General features: G+C 39.8%; 1 protein-coding gene across 4 annotated transcripts in view; it reads left to right on the forward strand.

Annotated features, from left to right (window-relative positions):
* Window positions 1-22,327, forward strand: part of QRICH1 (glutamine rich 1) — a 43,675-nt gene that overhangs the window by 4,128 nt on the left and 17,220 nt on the right. For all 4 annotated transcript variants that reach the window (XM_008523931.2, XM_008523930.2, XM_008523932.2 and 1 more), the window contains 2 exons: window positions 5,673-6,002; window positions 19,889-20,932. In XM_008523931.2, the coding sequence (XP_008522153.1) occupies window positions 5,694-6,002; window positions 19,889-20,932 (1,353 nt within the window). In that variant the 5' untranslated portion in view covers window positions 5,673-5,693. The remainder of the gene's footprint in view (window positions 1-5,672; window positions 6,003-19,888; window positions 20,933-22,327) is intronic.

Genomic DNA, 22,327 nt, shown 5'->3' on the forward strand with positions numbered 1-22,327 from the left:
ATTAGGACAAATGTGACTGCAACTTTTTAAAATGGAAATTGATTTTTTTCCATATGAATGTATTCTTCTAACTATACTTAATAAGCTGTGAGGAGCCTTCGGAAGAGTAGATGTGAACCTTGAGAAGGGCCCAAGAGTATGACTGTTGGGTAAACAGGAAGAGGCAGACCTCTGAGGCAGCTCTGAATGTCTTCTCTTAGTCCATCACCTATTCATGACCCGCTCTGTAGAGCTGCGTGGGAGCTGGGAACAGGTATCAGAGATTTGAGGGGATCCAAGAAAGCATAATTCCGGTGAGTACTTAGGTCATAGTACCTAAATAAAAAAAAGAAAATTAGCAGACAGATCTATAGAAATATAATAGATTTGTTGCTTTGGAGTAACCTTTGTCCACAGTACGATCTTGTGTTCTAGTGGTAAAATAATAAAAATGATAACTTTCATATATTGAGGGTCTGTTCTGTGTCAGGCACTCTGCTAAGCTCTAGTAGAAAGAAGTATAAGGGAAATAACAGTGGTGAATGTGTGATTACAAGCGAAAATTTCCTGGGTCTGTTAGTGGGGGGCTGCTTTTGTGTGTGTATTGTTTTGCAAAGCTGCTACACTTAAAGTATTCAGAAGCAAATGCTTGTTTACAGACTTCCCCAACCCAATGAGCTCCTGAGTGTTTTCTCCTCTTTTTCCATTTCTGACTCCCAGAAATCAGGAGTACTCAACTATTACTCCACCTTCATGTTTTTCAGAAATATTTTAATTAATCAATTTATTTATTGCTCCTTGGCAAGTCTTTGACTTGGAGCTAATTAAGAATCTTGTTTCTTTTGGAATTATAGAGAGTAGTTTCATTAAGTTTATCCATTTATCTTGCTCTATTACCAAGACTCAGCCTTGTGTGTCTTGTGAGCAGCATCTTGAAGAAGTTAATCTTCATTATTATTGCAAGCTTCTGGTATTTGATGGTTTTGTCTTTAAGAGTTTCAGATTTTGAATCGAAAATCGTACTGTGATCAGCCAGAATTGTCTGTTAACTGTTAATTGCAGTATAACTGCTATGCAAAAAAGATTACTTGTTAATTATCTTTTTGGTTTAATACAAATTCTGGAAAATACAGAAGAAATTTAAGTCCTCTTGATTCCACCACCCAAGCATAACTACTGTTAGCATTTGGATGTGTTTTTTGCCAGTTTTTTTTTGTAATGTGTATAATTAAAACAATACTGAAATATATACATACAATTGTGTTGGCTGCCTTTTCGCATATAACCTGTTCCTATGTCATTAAGTATTTCTTTTTAAAAAAACAAACTTTGTTTTGGGGAAGGCAAAGAATCTTCCAGGTATTAGCATACTTCTTTTAAAGCTGTGTTATAGAAAGATCTGTGGAATCACACCTTAAAAGCTTAGAAGCAGACCTTCTTTTTATGAATTTGGTATATAATAACTGGCATTTTAAGTCAGTGGGCAAAGGAATTTAAATAATTCAATAAATGATACAGGGGCAAGTTGCTTGGTCTTTGGAGAAAAGAAATTAGACTTTTACCTCACACTGTGCAAAATAAATTCTAAACAGAGCAAAGCATTATATAAAAAATTACACTGTAAATTTAAAAATTGTAGATTAATAATGACCTGATCTTAAGATAGGGAAGACTTTCTGAGCATAAAAGCAAAGGAAGAAACCATCAGTATTGAGAATTTGTTTAATTTTTCTCAGTGTTTTTCTTTACTCACTGACTAGTTTAAATATTTCAATATATTTATGAAACTTTTTTCTTCTAAGCAGCACATCAGCAGTGTCAGGTCAAATGCTGACTTGGTGTACTTTCATTATTGGATGTGTCAGTCTGGTGGATACTGCCAAGTGAGCAGGTTAAAAGGACAAGAAATGAAGCCGTGTATGGTTTAGTCTGTATAAATGGGCAGATTGGAATGTTCTTGCAAAGTAGCCTTTTCCATTATTTTTTTTTTAAGTTCTCCATTGAATCTGTTGTTAATGTTTTTTAGCTTCCTTTGATTCACTGGTTCTCAAATGATTCTGTCGACTTGTACAGAGTCAGTGAAGAACCTCCTGGGGGCTTAGTGAAAGAAAAAAGCAATGGGAAGTGGAAAGCAGTGGCTTCTGCTTGAAGCCCCACTGACAGTAGGCTCTAAGCTTGGAGCGTTGAAGAGGGTTTTATGCTTTGGAGTCTAAACTACTTAAAACACATGACTAGCTATTAACCAAAAGGTGTTCTTATCATAGAATATTTCAAATATTTTCACAAGAATGGAGAAGAATATAATATAATGAACACCTATGTCTTGTTACCTCACAAAATTGAGGTTCTCTTGCTTGATGCACATAAAAAAAGCCAGTTATTATTGGCATCCGCTTTTGGGAAAAGAAAACAGCTTTATTGCTAGATCAATCTGCTAGGAGACAGGGGCCATGTGCCCTCAGATCTGTCTCCCCCATGCAGGGCTTGGGGCACAATTTATGGGATGAAAGGTATGGTGGTCTGAAATGCAGAGATAGATGATTGGAGGAAAGGAGAAGTGAGGTAACTGATGATTTACACAAGTGTAGTCAAGCTTCATGGCTCTTCATAGGATGCATGTGCACAAAATGGCGGCGTTACCATGCTCTGAGGGAGGAGTTTTTAGCTCCTTGACATCAAAAGGTCACTTATTGAGCATTTGTGCAGGCCCAGTTGATGGGTTGGTGGTCTCAACTGGCCTGAACTGGACAAGGGGGACTCTCAGTTCCTGAAAGACAACTCTTGATTACTCTGTTGATAAGATGAGGTTGGTTGAACTGGCCCTAGAGGGCCTGTGGTTACAAAAGTGGCAGAAATAAAAGTGTGATTGTCAGTGGTTGGTGAGACAAAGGTGATTTAAATGCTTTAAACTTACCTTTCCTTCAGGACAGATCAGTGTTTAAAATTGATAGATCAAGAACCAAAGGTCAAAGGATACTTAGCTGTTTTTACTTTTTGTTTTATACTTTGCCATACTATTTGAACTTTTTTTTCTTAGAAGATAAATGTGTTACATTTACCCTCCCCCCTAAAAAAACAAAGACAAACCACCAAAACTAGGTGGAATTCTGAACTGAAATCTGAAGAAAGCTAGTTTCTAGGGAGAAAAGTTGGTGCAATTCTCCTTTATACTTAATATCAGACTTCAAGTGAGGCTTAAGTCTCCTGAATTACTGAAACTTGAAAGAGTGAAGGTAAATAAAGTCACTGGGAAGATTCTAGGGACTGCCTTTATCAAGCAATATTTGTATGAAGGTTTTCTGGTTCTGTAAACTTAATTTGCAATGTTTGTTTGTATTTGTGTTTGCTCACATTTATCTTGTTGCAAATTTGAGACAAAAAACTTTTTGCTGCATGATTCTCTATACTTTTTAAAAAATTGCTTTGACTCAGTAGCATGATTCCAGCACAGACCGTCTTCAGAATTCAAGCAGTTTCTTAGTATTTTATGGGAATGCAACTAATTGCTGAAGAAAATAAATTTTGAGAAATGTAAATTTCAGTTGACCTCTGCTGTCCTTTTATAATGGAAGCGAAAAACTGAAATATGTACCAGCGTGATAGAGAACTGGTTAATGGCTGTTCATATAATCTCTCCTTTGTTCTTTTTTGAGCAGAAGGGTATATGTAATTAGGTATTAGAGTCACATGTTGTCACATGACACATGTTCATTACATTAACTTTGTAATGTTGTTGGGTCTATGAGAGATACCTTCTTAAGAAGGAAATACCAGTTGTGATGCTCTTAACAAAGGGAAGCTTTGACAAACATTCTATGCCAGTGTGGTGAGTGATTGTTTGTGGGTTACCTACACTGGAGTGGCCTGCTCTGAATATGTAACAGAAGGATGGCTTGCTTGGTCTTGATACTCTTCTCACATGTGCCAATGGATAGCACTGATAGCTTAATCTGGAAGTGTCATAGCAAACCTCCTAATTTTCTACTCTGAGAAAAGGTAACATCTCCTGAAGCAGAGAGAAGGGAGAGCTGGACAGGGGAGATGGTCAGAAGAGAGGTGAGAAAGGAAAAAAAGAGTTAAATTTCAGAAGACAAGAGGCTGTCAGCCACAGCTTCACCTTGTGTCCCCTGACCTGCACTTGCTGTTCTCTGTACACTGTTGTGCTTGGGGTTTCCTGAGAAGTAGAGGCTCTCCTGAGAGTAGTAGCCTAGGAATTTTTATTTTAAACAGGATAAGGTATATGTATTGTTTTTTTACGGAGAGATATATTTGCAACGTGTGCATCATTATAAAAGACTTGTTGCTGGGTCTGTTTTGTTTGAAAGCACCTGCATATAATTTGTATACTGTATTTATACAGCACCTCACAGAAATATTGCCAGTGTCAGTAAAATAATAGCAGTAAGGAACATATTTTTTCTTTGGTCTCATACTTGCAGGACACAGTCTTGTCTGCCAGAAGTGTAGAGCCACACGTTATATCTGTAACGTAAGGCTAAACATCTGGGCAGTGAAAGAGAGACTGATATTTCTAGCCTGATGGCTCAAGGAAACAAATCACTTTTCCAGACATTTAAGATTGACTGCAAGTCCTTTCTGGTAAAAAGGTTTGCTTGGTTTGTGTTATTCTCATATCTTTCTGCTGCTTTTGTTTTCGAGGTGGTACTGATCAAGAGAATGGTACAAAAGCAGCAGTGGCAGGGCACTGAACAGTCCATAGATAGATTGCATGATTGTCCCCCAGTAATTGAGAGTTACTAACCACTCCTGCAGATTAATTCTTAAGGTAAATACCCTGATGAAAGACTTAGAGAATTCATTTCTGAATGATTTTAGTAGTGACCTAGTTATTTGAGGCACTATTCAACTCCCTCCCCCTACTTACTTTAATGATATCAGTTAATATTTATGTAACACTATGTGTCTGGTACTTTTCTAAGTGCTGGGTATGTATTTAATCCTCATGTCAACTCTGTGAGGTAAATACTATTTTATCCCCATTTTATAGACAAGAAAACTAAGGTTAACTGACTTGTCCAGGGTTACGGAGTTAAGGAGAGACCCAGCTGGGATTTGAACCCAGGTGGCCTGGCTCCAAAATCCATGCTCTTAATCAGTAAGCTGTGCTACAAAAGGGTATGAGCAGTATATGGCGAAATGGGATTTTTAGTGTTTCTGATGGGAGATAAAGAACACATCCCCTGTCTCTTGAGTCTTACAACAGCTAGGTGGCATACCTGTCCCTTCACTGTAGGACATAATTGGCAGTGGAAATAGAACAGGTCAGTAGTAATCCCTGTTCCTAGAATCCTTGGTAACCCTCTCTGTGATCGTCACAGAGCAGTTTTGCATGTGACTTTTATTGTCCATTGCTTGGCTTTGCAGAGAAGATGGGATTGGCCTAGTGCAGGGCGAAGAATGTGTTTTTAGCCTGTTTCATCCAGTACTGTGATGCATGGTTTTGTTTTTTGTTTTCACTGTGATAGTTTGATTTAAGAAATGTCTATGGAAACAGTTTTCAGATGCCATTAACTGAAAAAATATGGTGGTATAATAAAACTTGACTTTGAATTCCAGATATATACAGCTGCCCTGAATATTCTACTCTGATTGTGAGAGTGATTGCTCTCTGCATTTCAAGATATAAAAACAATAGCATAGTTTTTACTTCTGTCCATTTATTTTATTTCTAGGAACCCTAAAGACTCTGCAATATGAATAATTCTCTGGAGAACACCATCTCCTTTGAAGAGTACATCCGAGTAAAGGCGCGGTCTGTCCCACAACACAGGATGAAGGAATTTCTGGACTCGCTAGCCTCTAAGGGACCAGAAGCCCTTCAGGAGTTCCAGCAGACGGCTACCACTACCATGGTGTACCAACAGGGTGGGAACTGCATTTACACAGACAGCACCGAAGTAGCTGGGTCTTTGCTTGAACTTGCCTGTCCAGTCACCACCAGTGTTCAGCCACAAACCCAACAGGAACAGCAGATCCAGGTTCAACAGCCACAGCAGGTTCAGGTAAGAGGGAAGTATTGAGGTGCATCTTATTTAATAGATTTTATTTGCCATCAGGGTTTTGGTTAGTAGGAGCATCAGATGTCAGAGGTTATTTTCCCTGAGGGGAATATTCTGGTTTTTTTGAAACATTTTATTTAACACAAAGGCTTTCATAGTTAACACAGAATAAAAATATTTGTATCCCCTGTAAACTGAAAAGACCACAGGTAATTGCTGTTTGCTTTGGAGAATTGAACAATATAGAAATTAGAGGTCTTCTGGGACTGGATTGGATGTGACACAGCTGTATGTGACTGAAGCTTCCTTTCTGTTTTTGGCACCCTGAGGAGATCGAGAATATAGGGGAGCTAGGCTTGGCTGATTACTAAAAGTATGACATTTGGAACTTATTTTAAAATGGAAAGGCTGATATATTTTAGTGACCTTCATTTAGTTGTATGGTTCTGTGACTGAGGTCACCTGTAGATGTCTAGGTCTGCATTTGCTCTTTATAAGCCTCAAGAAGTATTGCTAATTGATAAACAGCTTACTGAAAGAGGAGAAACTAATACATTTACTGAGAAGGTAAAAGTTTTCCTCCTTAGGGGGTCCTTAGGTGAAACTAACCATCTCCTACAGTTACAAGTGCTGCTTTCTTGCTACTTTCTGTTGTGGTTGCATGTCATTTTGCTCTTGATGCTTTTTCAGCCGAGAATAGAAAAGGGAGTGGAACATGATGGAGAGGCAGGAGTGTGGCAAGGTGTGTTTGGTGAGGTGGAAGGTTCGATTGTGGCCCCTTTGCCCCTCAGGAATGCAGGCAGGTATATTGGAAGAACATGGGCTCTAGAGTTGCATTTCTGGGTTTAAATTTGATGACCTCTTATTTGTTGACATGATCTTAATCTTTTTAGCCCTTGTTTTTTCATCTGTAAAATAGGGATAATACTGTTGTGTGAGACTGAACGAGATAATAGATAAGAAAGCATCTGGCACATGGAGGGATGCAGTCATTGTTTATTCCAATCTTTGTAAAGAAGGAAAAGTACAGGAAAGGTAGTTAAGAGAAGGCTGACTTTTTGGTTCAAGAAATTATTCTGCTGTTATTTATAACTTGGACCTCCTTTTTCGTAAGGTTAAAATGGTTTGAGATTTGAGTTTAAAGTGTTGTTTGAGACTTTATGTTCCAGATGGCTGATTGAGATCACCTATTAACATTATCTTTTTCCCCAAATCCCTTGTAAGTGAAGGAAGAAATGTAAATATAATAATAAATCCATGAGATAGGTTCAATATGGTAGACTCATAAGAATACATATTTTCTCCATTATAAGTGACTGAAAAGCTGCTTTAAAAAAAAGAATTTCTAGCAGTGCTGGAAAAAACAAATGCTTTCAAAAACCATTAACTATGAGAAATTGCTAAAAGAGAGGAAGCAGACAGAATCAGGTGAGAGAGGAAGTCATGTAGGAGAGAACTTTTAGGGAAGGGGGTACAGTTCTTGGGATACCCTAAGCCGAAAAGTGAGGAATACAAAGAGCAGAAGGGCCCTCTGGGGCAGCCTCAGACCCATGGGTTGGAAGTTGACCAAGGACTTAAAAACACAAACACACACACACACACACACACGTCTGCATACATTTATGAGTAGGTACCAGGTACAGAATGAAGACCAACACTGCTGATTGGTGGGGAAAGGATATATTCCTTTAGTAGAGTAAGGCAGTCTGCTCCTTTTTTGGAAATAAAGTCAGATATCTCTCATAGTACAAATAAGATCCAGATGGGTTAAAGAGTCAAATAAAAACAAAACAGTATAGGGCCAGCTGGGTGGTGCAGTGGTTAAGTGCGCACGTTCCGCTTTGGCAGCCCGGGGTTCTCTGGTTTGGATCCTGGGTGTGGACATGGCACCTCTTGGCAAGCCGTGCTGTGGTAGGCGTCCCACATATAAAATGGAGGAAGATGAGCACAACGTTAGCTCAGAGCCAGTCTTCCTCAGCAAAAAGAGGAGGATTGACAGCAGATGTTAGCTCACGGCTAATCTTCCTCAAAAAACAAAACAAAACAAAACAATAAATCTATTAAAAGACAGTGTAAAGAATTTTGTAATTTTAGGTTGTGGAAAGCCCTCCTAAGGAAGAACATAAATTCTGACGGTTTTCTCAGTCTTTTTTTACACTAAAGGAATCCTTGAAATATTTTTCAGGTCTCAGGGAACCCCTGCATAAAAATTTCTATATTTACAGCTCACCGAATGTTAGCTTGATCAGCAAGTTAGAGATATAATAATTCAGTAATAATTGTCAATGCTCTTTTGATAAGAATCATATTTCTTTTTCTATGGATCTATATTTTGGCCAGCTTGTTAGTCTACTTCTTTTGTGTGGTTACCTTCCCCACACAGGTTATCAATTTTTTTTATTTGAAAAGATTTTATTTTTCCTTTTTCTCCCCAAAGCCCCCCAGTACGTAGTTGTATATTTTTAGTTTTGGGTCCTTCTAGTTGTGGTATGTGGGACGCCGCCTCAGCATGGCCTGACAAGCGGTGCCACGTCCACACCCAGGATCGGAACCGGCGAAACCCTGAGCCGCCAAAGCGGAGCACGCAAACTCAACCAGTCGGCCACGGGACTGGCCCCCAGGTTATCAATTTTAATTCAAATTATTAGTTTAAGTAGAGGAAACCTCAGTTTTTCCTTTTCAAAAAAATTTCGTACTAGGTTTTTTTGCCTTGTTCAAGTAGTTCTAAAGATTACAAATTTCTACCATACAAGTTGCTGAGATGTGGTTTGTGGTATATGATATGTGCACAAGTAGTTTTTTGCCTCTATAGTTAAAATTAAAAATGACCTTGTATCTAAGCTTTCTTGGACCAAATGGTAGCCGAGCTTACCTTTGTTGAGACTATCTTTCCTTTTCATAAATTTTAAAAATCTTAAATATATTTTCATTAATAACTGGCTTAAGCCAAATGGGATTTAATTTTCTAAAAGTTGGCTTTGTGGATTAATAATTTAATTAAAGATTGTAAATAGATATTAACTGTTACTTACATGAAAATCGACAATGTTAATAAATCTAAAGCTACCAAAATCATAAGACAGTGTTAACAGAAATATGGCTAAAGATACAACTTTATATAAGACTGAAAAAACTAAAAGTAACATCAGACTCAAATACAGGCTGAGCAGTTACAAAACTATTGTACACAAATGTTGGTTTTTTTTAATCTCTGTTATAGGTCTTTGTATACTTACTTTAAAAGTGTAATATTTTTTTTTACAATTGTCATTATTTAGATGGCAGGTTTTTATTTTTATTTTTTTATTTTTATTTTTTTATTGAGTTAATGATAGGTTACAATCTTGTGTAATTTCAGTTGTACATTAATGTTTGTCATTCGTGTTGTAGGTGCACCATTTCACCCTTTGTGCCCACCCCTCACCCCACCTTTCCCCTGGTAGCCACTAATCTGTTCTCTTTGTCCACATTTTTAAATTCCTCATATGAGTGGAGTCATACAGAGATTATCCTTCTCTAACTGGCTTATTTCACTTAAAATAATTCCCTCAAGGTCCATCCATTTGTTGCAAATGGGATGATTTTGTTCTGTTTTGCAGCTGAGTAGTATTCCATTGTATATATATACCACAACTTCTTTATCCATTCATCTGTTGATGGGCACTTAGGTTGCTTCCTCGTCTTGGCTATTGTAAATAATGCTGCAATGAACATTGGGGTGCATAGGACTTTTGGAATTGCTGACTTCAAGCTCTTTGGATAGATACCCAGTAGTGGGATGCCTGGATCATATGGTAGTTCTATTTTTCATTTTTTGAGGAATCTCCATACTGTTTTCCATAGTGGCTGCACTAGTTTGCATTCCCACCAGGAGTGTATGAGGGTTCCATTCTCTCCACAACCTCTCCAACATTTGTTACTATTAGATTTAGATATTTTTGTCATTCTGATGGGTGTAAGGTGATATCTCAGTGTAGTTTTGATTTGCATTTCCCTAATGATCAGAGATGATGAGCATCTTTTCATGTGCCTATTAACCATCCGTATATCTTCTTTGGAGAAATGTCTGTTCATGTCTCCAGCCCATTTTGTGATCGGGTTGTTTGATTTTTTGTTGTTGAGTTGTGAGAGTTTCTTATATATTATGGATATTAAGCCTTTGTCAGATATATGACTTGCAAATATTTTTTCCCAGTTAGTGGGTTGTTTTTTTGTTTCAATCCTGTTTTCCCTTGCCTTGACGAAGCTCTTTAGTCTGATGAAGTCCCATTTGTTTATTCTTTCTATTGTTTCCCTTCTCTGAGAAGACATGGTGTCCGAAAAGGTCCTTTTAATACTAATGTCAAAGAGTGTACTGCCTACGTTTTCTTCTAGAAGCCTAAAAGTGTAATTTTTTTTTTTTTAATTTTATTTTTCCTTTTTCTCCCCAAAGCCCCTCAGTACATAGTTGTGTATTTTTAGTTGTGGGTCCTTCTAGTTGTGGCATGTGGGACACCGCCTCAGCATGGCCTGATGAGCAGTGCCATGTCCGCACCCAGGATCCAAACCAGCAAATCTCTGGGCTGCAGAAGTGGAGCACGCGAAGTCAAGCATTCGGACGTGGGGCCGGTCCTTAAAAGTATAACTTTTGAAACTAAAAGCAGCACATGAGGCGTAGGGAGGTTAAGTCGTATTCTGATAGCTAGTGTTTGCACCTAAGCTGTTTTAACTCCACACTGTGCTCCTAAATAGTGTTTCTAATACACAAACTCTCAAAACTAGGTTAGTATCACTGATTTTTAACATATGTTGAATGTAGTCGTCCTTGAACAGCAGTAGTAAAGCCCGAAACAGTAATTGGGCTGGGGAGTGGGATGCTAAGGAGGAGAGCTTGAATTTTTTTTTATTAAACATGAATTACTTTTTTTTTTTTTTTGAAAGAGTTTATTTTTTCCTTTTTCTCCCCAAAGCCCCCCGGTACATAGTTGTATATTCTTCTTTGTGGGTCCTTCTAGTTGTGGCATGTGGGACGCTGCCTCAGCGTGGTTTGACGAGCAGTGCCATGTTCGCGCCCAGGATTTGAACCAACGAAACACTGGGCCGCCTGCAGCGGAGCACGGGAACTTAACCACTCGGCCACAGGGCTGGCCCCCTGAATTACTTTTGTAGTTAAAAAAATATGTTGCTTGGGAATATTTTGCTTTGAACTTAAAGGTACAGGACAGTGATTCTTAACCTTTTCTTCCCTATCCCAGACGTCTCCATATGTCTATATTTATGTATACAGTCCTTTGATAGATGCTTGAGTACAGCAGTGAACAAGAGAGAGAGTTTCCTGACCTTGGGGAGCATACATTATAGCTGGGAGGAAATAGATGATACATAACATAATAAAAATCTAGATAGACTATAGTGATCAATGCAAAGGAGAAAAACAAAGCAGATTGGGGTGGCCAGGGTAAGCCTTAATGTGCTGGTGACATTGAAGACCAAAGAGAGTCGGTAAATGAGCCATGTGGTTATCTGAGGAAAGAGCGTTTCAAATCAGAAAGCCCTAAGCTGGGAGCCTGCTTTTTTGAAAAACTGCAAAAAAGTCTGGTGTAACTAAAGTGCAGTGAGTGAATCTATGCGACTAGAGAGATATGACATGTGTGCACTGAAATATAGGGCTGAACAGACCTGCCTTCTCAACTCAAATGTTAAAAGACTTTTTGCCCCATAGTATTGTGTCTCAACCTAACCCTTTTGATAAGAATAAAAAATTATGTCTGTATTAATGTTATTTGAAATTTCAAAACAATTTACTACCTTGAGGGATGAGGCTGTTTTTCCAGATTGCTTTTTTTTTTTTAATTTTGGTAAAGTTAGATTGCTTATTTTTATTTTTTTGAGGAAGATTAGCCATGACCTAACATCTGCTGCCAATCCTCCTCTTTTTGCTGAGGAAGGCTGGCCCTGAGCTAACATCCGTGCCCAGCTTCCTCTACTTTATATGTGGGACGCCTGCCACAGCATGGCTTGATGAGCGGTGCCATGTCCACACCCAGGATCCCAACCGGTGAACCCCGGGCCACTGAAGTGGAACGTGCGCACTTAACTGCTGCGCCAGTGGGCCCCTAGATTGCTTTTTTAAAACTACCCAGAGTTTGCTCTGCCCTCATGACTTCCTTATCTGTCCAGCCTAGAAGCAGCACATAGATTGTTGGATTTGACAAAGTAGTTACATCCTTAGAATCATTTTAGTGAATTGGTAGGAGACAAAGTTATTTGTCAAAGGTTAATTAGAATGTAGGTGTCTGAATAAAACTCACTGTGTTCCTTTACCCTCTACTACTAACTACCATGCTCACATTTCTGGCCACCAAATGTGTGGATTTTTTTTACACATTGACCAATTCTCCAATACCAGCTGGCTGTCCTTCAGTTCAGTTCAGACACTATCTACTTGGAGTTAGTGTCAGATCCCACAAGGCAAGGGATCCTTCCCACAAGACTGCCCTCCCCTCCTTCAGACACCAGTTGCAAGTCCCAGGTTGTCACCTGTACTTCCCTCTGAGTGGCTATAAATTGGGGTTCTCACTGCCTCTCCTCGGGTTCAATAACTTGCTAGAACAGCTCACAGAACTCAGGTAAACACTTAAATTTACTGGCTTATTATATAGTAAAGCATATGATAAAGGATGCAGTTGAACGGCCAGATATATAGGATGAGGTCTTAAAGGGTCCCGAGTGCAGGAGCTTCTGTTCCCATGGAGTTGGGATGCACCACCCTCTCCGCACATGGATGTGTTCACCAACCTAGAATCTCCCTGAACCCCATACTTTTGGGATTGTTATGGAGGCTACATCACGTGGATATGGTGGATTAATAACTCTATTTCCAGCCCCTCTTCCCTCTCCAGATAATAGTAGGTGGGGCTGAAAGTACCAAGCTTCTGATCTAGGCTTCATCTTTCTAGTGACCAGCCCCCATCTAGGAGTCTACAGGAATCGCCTCATTAGAACACAAGATGCTCCTGGCACCTTTATTATCACTTAGGAAATTATGAAGGTTTTAGGAGTCTGGCCGGGAACCAGAGACAAAGACCAAAGTATATATTTGTTTTATCACAGTATCACAGTAGCGTACATCTATAGGGAGGCATCTTCTGAAGACAAAAGAAGAGCTCCTATGTAAATGCCTTGATAGAGTGTACAATACTAATAGAGGCCCAAGTTTCCTGTTGGCTGTCAGGTCTACCTGAGCTAGGTGAGGGGAGTTCATTTGGAACTTCCGTTTCAAGAGCACTCTTGAGTTGGGTACTTCCTAAAGCATCCGCATGGAGTTAAATGTGTGTGCCAGAGAGAAGGCCCTCTGATGGTGAATCCCAGGGGTCAGATTTCACTTAGCACCCATAGAATTGCTTGTTTCTTCTCTGTCCCTCCTCAGGGCAGCAACTGAGGCTTCACATAAGGCTAGTTGGTCAATCTGGCCCCACTAAATGAAGGATGCTTTGGTGAAGGGGCCTTCTCAGCAGTTGCTTTTTTTGTTGCTAGAAGTAAGATCTCAAGGCTTCAGTGGCTCAAAGTGCATCTCTTTCTTATTTGTCACCCCAACTTCTGTCCCTCTTCCTTATTTTCTTCTTGCTCTTGCACATTCTCTCCATGCTGAGATGGTCCTTAATTCCTCATCACCCTTAGACTTGCTGAGAGTGAGAAAGGAGGTAATCAAGAGGCAGACTTGGCCCTTAGACAAACATGAGTTCTCTCTCTGCCTCTGCTACTTTAGATATGTCATTTTGGGCAAGTGATTTAACCACTTTGACTCATTTTCTTATCTACATCATAGAAATAAAAGAATTTGTGTTGTAGAGTCTTTGAGGATTACGTAAAACAGTAAGTCCTAAGCACACAGCCCTGCACGTAGTAAGCTCTCAAATGAATAATAGCTGCTGCTGTTTTCTTCTTCCTCCTCTTATTAGTGCCATTCGTACCTAGGGCCCCAGGTGCTTTTCATACATTTAAAAAGCATCCAGACAAATATTTATAAACAAGTATTCCCACTATGTTGGCAGTTTGCCATTTTTTGCCTTTTTTTTTTTTTTTAAAGACATGTAATGTTACAGATGCAGTTCAAATCTCTAGTACCCGTCTGTGAACATCGCCCTCTAGGGTAAATACTATTTTAAAGTTTTCAACTTGATTTGATATTTCCTGTATCCATCTGTGTTTTGGTTTTTAGTTACAAATATCAGGCAGCATTCCCCTTCCTCCCCCTAGCTTACTCAGAAGAATTGACTAAAGGATAGTAGTTAGCTCAGGGAATTTATGAGAAGGCCAGAGAATGGGTTGTGGAGGCTGCACAGCCAGGAACAGGACTCAGGTCACATTGCTAGCCTGCTCTGGCAGAGACCTTCAGCCACACCCCTGGGCACAGGTCCTCACCCTACACAGTCTCTCGTTAGGATTTATGCCATCCTGTTCCATTTCTGCCTCATTCCTCCCCTCGCACCAGAAAATAGAAGTTGTGGTTCCTGCTGCCTCATGTTGCTTCCTTCTGAGTCCAGATTTCTTGCACTGTGTCTAATTTGGGAAGCCTTGGTCACATGTCTGCATTTTAGCTGCAGGCGAGTTTGGGAAAGTGATTCTGGCTTCTGCCTTAAGGAGACAGCGCTCATAATATGGTGTTCTGCAAACATGGGTTTGCAGCCAAAAACAGGACTAAAATCAGCTACTCTCTCACTGGCACTTTGTGGGCTAATTGGGATCCTGATCATCACTTTGGACTGGTGGTCTATTTATTGTTGCCTTTTCTGGCCATTCATGTCCAGTCTTTTACCCACATTTAAATCTCTTACCTGACCACCTTTCTAAAGTTCATTTGTATAATAAGAATTCGGTAAATGTTTGAAACTTGCATAAAGACTTTACCACTTTCAGAAGAGCGTTATTTGAACAGTGAAGTTCTACCAAGATCCCTAAGGGTTTTGCTGACTGTTTCGTTAAAAGGCCCAGGTGGATTTTGATCCTAGGTGGTGATTCCTCACCTAGTGGGGTCTTCCTCTGGTACTCTGAGCACTATCCTCAGCAGTCCCTCCCGAGTGAGACTCAGAACATGAAATAGAATATGAGCTACATATGTTGTTCTGAATTTTCTAGTAGCCACTTTTTTTAAAAGGGAGAGAAGAAGGAGGTGAAATTGACTTTTTAAAATCACCTTTATTTAACTCAAGATATTATTTCAACATGTAATCAGTATAATATTATTAATGAACTATTTTACCCTTTTTTTTGTATGAGTCTTTGAAATCTGGTTGTGTTTTGCACTTGTAGCACATTGTAGTTTGCACCAGCTGCATTTCAGGTGATTGCTAACTTGATGTGTAACAAATGGGTATTGGACTATTGCAGCTTTAGAGAAATGTGAAAGAAGAGTTGGTTCTTTTGTCGCATGGAAATAAGAAAGTAATTTTTTAAATTGTTTATGAGGTAGAATTTGGAAATTGACCAGCACAGACCCCTAGTTTGTTCTCCTTTAGATAAAATATTGGTTTTACACTTTAAGTAGCCAAAAACAAAACAATAAGAAATGGCATTAGATACTCTTTTTAGCTTCAGTGATTGTTTGGAAGATGTGTTACTTCATGGTTTCTCATTGTTCCTTAGTTGGAGTACTTAGTCCTTATGTTGTATTGAGCTCTGGATTACTTAGGTTCTGAATGACACTGAGGAAAAAGAAATAGATTGTTCATCTGCAAACTCCTTAAGAACTTAGACAAGTGACGTCCAATAAAACTTCTAGACTAGTGTTTATCAAATTTTAGGGTGTATTAGAATCACCTGGAGGGTTTCTTAAAACAGAAATTGCTCCCTGTCCCCACCCTCCCTCCCTGGATTCTGATTCACTAGGTCTGGGATTGGTTCTGAGAATTTGTTTCCCTTTTTTTTCACCAGTTTTATTGAGATATAATTGACATACAGTACTGTATAAGTTTAAGGTTTTCATCTTAATGATTTGACTTACATAATCATGAAATGATTGCCACAATAAATTTAGTTAACATTCATCATCTCATAGATAAAAAATAAGAAAATTTTTTTCCTTGTGATAAGTACTCTTGGAGTTTACTCTAACAACTTTTGTGTATACCATACAGCAGTGTTAACTGTAGTCATCACATTGTACATTAAATCTCTAGCACTTATTTATCTTATAACTGGAAGTTTGTAGCTTTTGACCACCTTCATCCAATTCCTCCTCCCCCTACTCCCCACCTGTGGTAACCACAAATCTGATCTCTTTTTCTATGAGTTTGGTTGGTTTCGTTTTGTTTTTTTGGTTTTTAGATTCCATGTATAAGTGAGATCATACAGTAGTTGTCTTTCTGTCTGACTTATTTCACTTAGCATAATACCCTCAGGGTCCATCCATGTTGTCACAAATGGCAGGATTTCCTCCTTTTTATGGCTGAATATTCCATTGTGTATATATATTCCACAACTTCTTTATCTAGTCATCCATTGATGGAGACTTAGATTGATTCCCTGTTTTGGTTATTGCAAATAGTGTTGCTGTGAATATGTGGGTGCAGTGCTGCTGTGAACACAGGGGTGCACATATCTCTTGGATACAGTGTTTTTGTTTCCAGAGAGTTTCCATTTCTAACAAATTCCCAGGTTGATGCTGATGCTGCTAATCTGTGGACCACATTCAGACATACCTTCTGAAAAACTTAATTGATAATATATTCAATGAAATAAAGAATCTAGGGGGGCTGGCCCCGTGGCCAGGTGATTGAGTTCACATGCTCCACTTCGGCGGCCCAGGGTTTTGCTGGTTTGGATCCTGGGTGCAGACCTAGCAGTACTCATCAGGCCATGCTGAGGCAGTATCCCACATATCAGAGCCAGAAGGACCCACAACTAGAATATATAACTATGTACCGGGGGTTGGCGGAAGAGGCGTTTTGGGGAGAAGGAGGAAAGAAGAAAGGCAATTAAAAACTTTGTAAACTTTTACTGTAAAACTTTGTAAAAGACAGGAGGAGCTAAATGAGAAGGGATGATTCAAATGTGAAGGGAACTAAAATACAGTGTGACTTATAAGGGATTGTTGGAAGGTAAGAAACAGTGCTTTTTGAAGCTCTAAAACCCAATTTCTTCCTCCAGAAATGTCCCTTTCCTCCCTTGGTATACTAGGCATAGAGATGATCTTTTTCCATTTTGTATCTCTTGAAAACCACCTTAAATCTAGGCTGAAGTTTCAAACTGCTTTTTTAAAAAACATTTTTTGTTTAGATATGTCTGTCATTTGGTTTTGTAAGACAGTTGACCTAAGTATTATAACCTTGAAAATTACAGCTAAACCTGTTAAGAAATATAGAGTTAATAAAGCACAATACCAACCTCTGAGTGCCTTTCTTAGATTTTTGTCTTTTCCTCCTTTTTTTTTTTTTAAGAGGAATCTATTAGGAGCTATCTTACGGTGAGGAAATACTTATCTGAAGTTTAGCATTTCCTTCATTTCACTTCAATTTTGCTTCCTCTTAAGTTCAAGTAAAATTAAATTTTTTTTTTACATCACTGAGTTTTCAAATTCTTACTTTGACCATGTAGTAATTGTCTAGCCAGATAAGAAGTTATGTTTTTATAAAAGTAACAAATTTCAAGAGAAGTAATACAAATAACATTTAATTTCTTAGTCACTAATGATATGAATAAAGGTTGTGAACATATAATACCTGATTTCTTATTCAGTATGTTGACATTGGTAAAGAAATGTCAAAATGTGCTTTAACTCTTAACTCTTACTCCCTAATTTTAATTTTAATTTTATAAGGAAGAAAAGCTAATTTTTGAGCACCTACTGTGTCAAATATTATTTTATGCTCACAACGATTCTTTTACGCTCAGGAAAAGGTAGGCATTTCCCCCCTTTTTATTATACCTGAGGAAACTGAAACTTAGAGGACTCACAATCAGGAAAGTACAGCACCAGTTGAAGTTTAAGTCTGTGATCTCAAGGCCTATGCTCTTGGCACAACCTCTTTGCTTATGTTTTTTTTTTTAATTAGTAATGGCTTTATTGAGATAGTCTCATATCATATAATTCACCCATTTAAAGTGTACAGTTCAGTGGGTTTTAGTGTTTTCATAGAGTTGTGCACCCATTACTACATCAATTTTAGAACATTTTCATCACCCCAAAGAAGAAACCATGTACCCATTAGCGGTTACTTCATGTTTTCCCCAATTCCCTGCTCCTAGACAACCACTAATCTACTTTCTTCTCCTATAGATTTGCTTATTTTAGACATTTATATAAATGGACTCATACAGTATGTAGTCTTTTGTGACTGACTTCACTTAGCAGAGGTTTTCAAGGTTCATCTGTGTTGTAGCATGTATCAAAATTTCGTTCCTTTTTATTGCTAAATAATCTGTTTTATGGAAATACCGCATTTTATTTATCCATTCATGAGTTGATGGACATTTGGGTTGTTTCCACTTTTTAGCTATTATGAATAATGCTGCTACAGACATTCGTGTCCAGGTTTTTGTGTGGAGATAGTTTTCCTTTCTCTTGGGTATTACTCCTTTCACTTAGAAGTGGAATTGCTAGGTCATTTGGTTTGTTTTTCATATCTTTGTCATATGGTATGTATAAACTTTTGAGGAATTGCCAAGCTGTTTTCCAAAGTGGCTACACCAATTTTACATTGCCACCAGCAGTGTATGAGGATTCTAATTCCTTCACATCCTTTCCAACACTTACCGTTTTTTATTACAGCCATCCTAGTGGGTTTAAAGTGGTATCTCATTGTAGTTTTGGTTTGTATTTTCATGATAGCTAAGATGTTGAGCAACTCTTTATAGGCTTATTGGCAATTTACATGTCTTTGGAGAAATGTCTACTCAGATCCTGTCCCATTTTTTGCGTATGATATGAGGAAGAGGTCCAACTTCATTCTTTTCATATGGATAGCCAGTTGTCCCAGCACCATCCTTGGTTATCTTTTGTTACATGTTTCCTTCTGTTATTAGAAAGATATAATCCCTCATCTGCCTTCTTTTTTTTCACCTTGCTAATTCCTGCCTGTGTTCAGAGTAATTTAGATATGTCTGATGGAAAAGTCTTTTTTTAAAAACTACATACTATGCATAGCATCTTTTCATGCTGCTTTGTATGCTGAAGTAACAGCAGTAAGACATGAGCTGAAATTCATGTTCGCAGAAATGGGTGATCCAGGATATAATAACCTTCCTTAGATTAAATTATAAGGAATCTTTTGTGTTTTTTTAATGGCTTTTCTATTAAAAAAAGGTATCTTAAATAAGCACTCTAAAGAATCATTCAACATTGCTTGCATTTTAGCAGCAAGTTGGAGACATCTCTGAAAGAGATTTCAAGAGTTTTGTCTCTACTGCATTTTCCACAAGTTGTCTGTGGTGGAAATAGTTTTGATCCTGGGTTGGGAATTGAATGCGTATTGAATGTACTTATCTTTCTGACCTTTTAGAGCAGTGTCTCCACACTTTTTTATCTCTCATCCAAGGTTAAACTATTTTCTGAACATACGCCTAAAATGTATATTTATAAATTGTATACTTGTACTACTATACCAATATGCGAAAAGGGGTCACATTTTAAAAGAGAAGCTCAAAAATGATCAAAAGTTCTGATATTTCCTTCATAGACTCCAGTTGATAGTCTTGGTTGCTCTCAGATTGGTATGTGTTGCTCTGAATGCGGTGTGATGCTGGAGAACTTTGCATATGCTTTTGGTGATTATGGCCTCCTTAGAAACCTTGGGTATGGCAGCCCCTCCTCCTCACAGTACCCAGGGCCCCTGCCTGAGATCTCTTATTCCCTTCGGGGCTGGATTCACAATATTGCCTGGCTCACTCACTGGTGAATCTTGTTGCTGCAGGTACAGGTGCAGGTGCAACAGTCTCCGCAGCAGGTCTCGGCTCAGCAGCTCTCCCCACAGCTCACCGTTCACCAGCCTGCTGAGCAGCCCATCCAGGTCCAGGTGCAGATCCAAGGCCAAGCACCACAGCCGGCAGCTCCCTCCATCCAGACTCCAGCTCTGCAGAACCCCAGCCCCTCACAGCTGCAGGCAGCCCAGATCCAGGTGCAGCATGTGCAGGCGGCCCAGCAGATCCAGGCTGCAGAGATCCCAGAGGAGCACATCCCACATCAGCAGATCCAGGCTCAGCTGGTGGCTGGCCAGTCTCTTGCTGGGGGTCAGCAGATCCAAATCCAGACCGTGGGTGCCCTTTCCCCACCACCGTCCCAGCAGGGCTCACCCCGGGAAGGGGAGCGGCGGGTTGGCACAGCCAGTGTCCTCCAGCCAGTGAAGAAGCGCAAAGTGGATATGCCCATCACTGTGTCCTACGCTATCTCAGGGCAGCCGGTGGCCACCGTGCTGGCCATTCCACAGGGCCAGCAGCAGAGTTACGTGTCCTTGAGGCCAGACTTACTCACAGTAGACAGTGCCCACCTGTACAGTGCCACTGGGACCATTACTAGCCCTACAGGAGAAACCTGGACCATCCCTGTTTACTCCGCCCAGCCCCGGGGGGACCCTCAACAGCAGAGCATTACCCACATTGCCATTCCCCAGGAAGCCTACAACGCAGTTCACGTCAGTGGCTCACCCACGGCCCTGGCAGCTGTAAAGCTGGAGGATGACAAGGAGAAGATGGTGGGCACCACGTCTGTAGTGAAAAACTCCCATGAAGAGGTAGTGCAGACCCTTGCAAACTCTCTCTTTCCAGCACAGTTCATGAATGGCAACATCCACATTCCAGTGGCTGTGCAGGCTGTAGCAGGCACATACCAGAATACAGCTCAGACTGTCCATATATGGGACCCCCAGCAGCAGCCGCAACAACAAACTCCCCAGGAACAGACACCACCAACGCAGCAGCAGCAGCAGCAGCAGCAGCAGCAGCTCCAGGTTACTTGTTCCGTAAGTCAGACTTACCTGCAGGGCAGCCTGCTCCCTCAGGGCCCAGTGCAACATAGAACTTGCCTGGCAACCTCTGGCTTGTTTACTGCAATGATGTTGGTCTTGGAGTAGTATTGTATTTAATATTTTGGGTGGAGTGGAGATGAAAGGCACAGAAGCACCAGGTGAAGCTATGCAGCAGGCCAGAGTTCTGTCCTGGTACCTAGAGGTAAATGAAATGACTAATAACTGCTTTGAGGGTAGATGCCTGGAGTGCTCTTTTAGGAAGAGAAGAGTTCTAGGTAGAGACTAATGGGACACCCCAAGTGTTATCTATGTCCCAGGAGCTACTTTCTGCATCACCAATGAATAGATATAGTAGAACCTCTGTAGTTTAGCACACAGGCTGTAAACTCATCACACTGGGAAGGCTGTGAAATTGTTCCTTAGTTGTCATCTGTGGACAATGGAGGTAAATTAGAAGCTTAAAATACCTGCTAGTGGGCCTGTTAAAAGTGACCACTTTTGGGAGTCTCAAACAAGCCACCTATGCAGTAGGACTTCCCAAAGGTGTTTTTATGTTCCTTAAAAATAGTCAAGATAAGCCTTGGTTAATTGAGTTTTCTGCCATGGCAGCTATGTTGAAATTTTTTTTTTTTAACTTTTTTTTTTTAGGTTTTAATTTTTTTCTTTTTCTCCCCAAAGCCCCCCTGGTACATAGTTGTATATTCTGTTTTAGTTGTAGGTCCTTCTAGTTGTGGCACATGGCACGCCGCCTCAGCATGGCCTAATGAGCGGCGCCATGTCCGGGCCCGGGATCCAAACTGGCGAAACCCTGGGCCGCCAAAGCAGAGTGTGCGAACTTAACCACTCGGCCATGGGGCCGGCCTCTTTTTTAACTTTTTATTTTGAAATAATTTTAGATTTATAGAAGAGTTGCAAAAATAGAACTCTTGAAATTTTAACTTTAAATTTGCTTGGCTCTTTTAACTTTTCTAATTGTTAGTCTTCTTAAGGCTGTTATAGAGGTGTGGATAGATGCGCCTTTAAGGCTGTTGGTAAACTTTCTGCTCTCTTGTCTAGCAGACCTTTAGACTAGATATAGGGCCTCTCGTCTCACGGGGCTACTGAAGGCAGTGTGTCTCAAAGGGCAGGACCTCCTGGGAATGTATGTGAGAGACCTGGCACAAACAAGGCACTATTAGACTAGAAACCACACTCGGAAACTCAGGCCATAAATGATTGGTTAAGGAAAGGCTGACCAAGTGGTTTCATAGAGGCAACGGTGTATTATCTTAGGTGGCTTTCCTAAGGATCTATTAAATATCCAGCTGTCAGGCCTAGAAGTAGAACAAGACAGAATTATTGCTTCAGGTAGCTTATAGTCTAGTTGTGGGAGTAAGAACATGATTTCTA

The sequence above is a fragment of the Equus przewalskii genome, chromosome 15 (genome assembly GCF_037783145.1).
Source record: "Equus przewalskii isolate Varuska chromosome 15, EquPr2, whole genome shotgun sequence".
Lineage (NCBI taxonomy): Eukaryota > Metazoa > Chordata > Mammalia > Perissodactyla > Equidae > Equus > Equus przewalskii.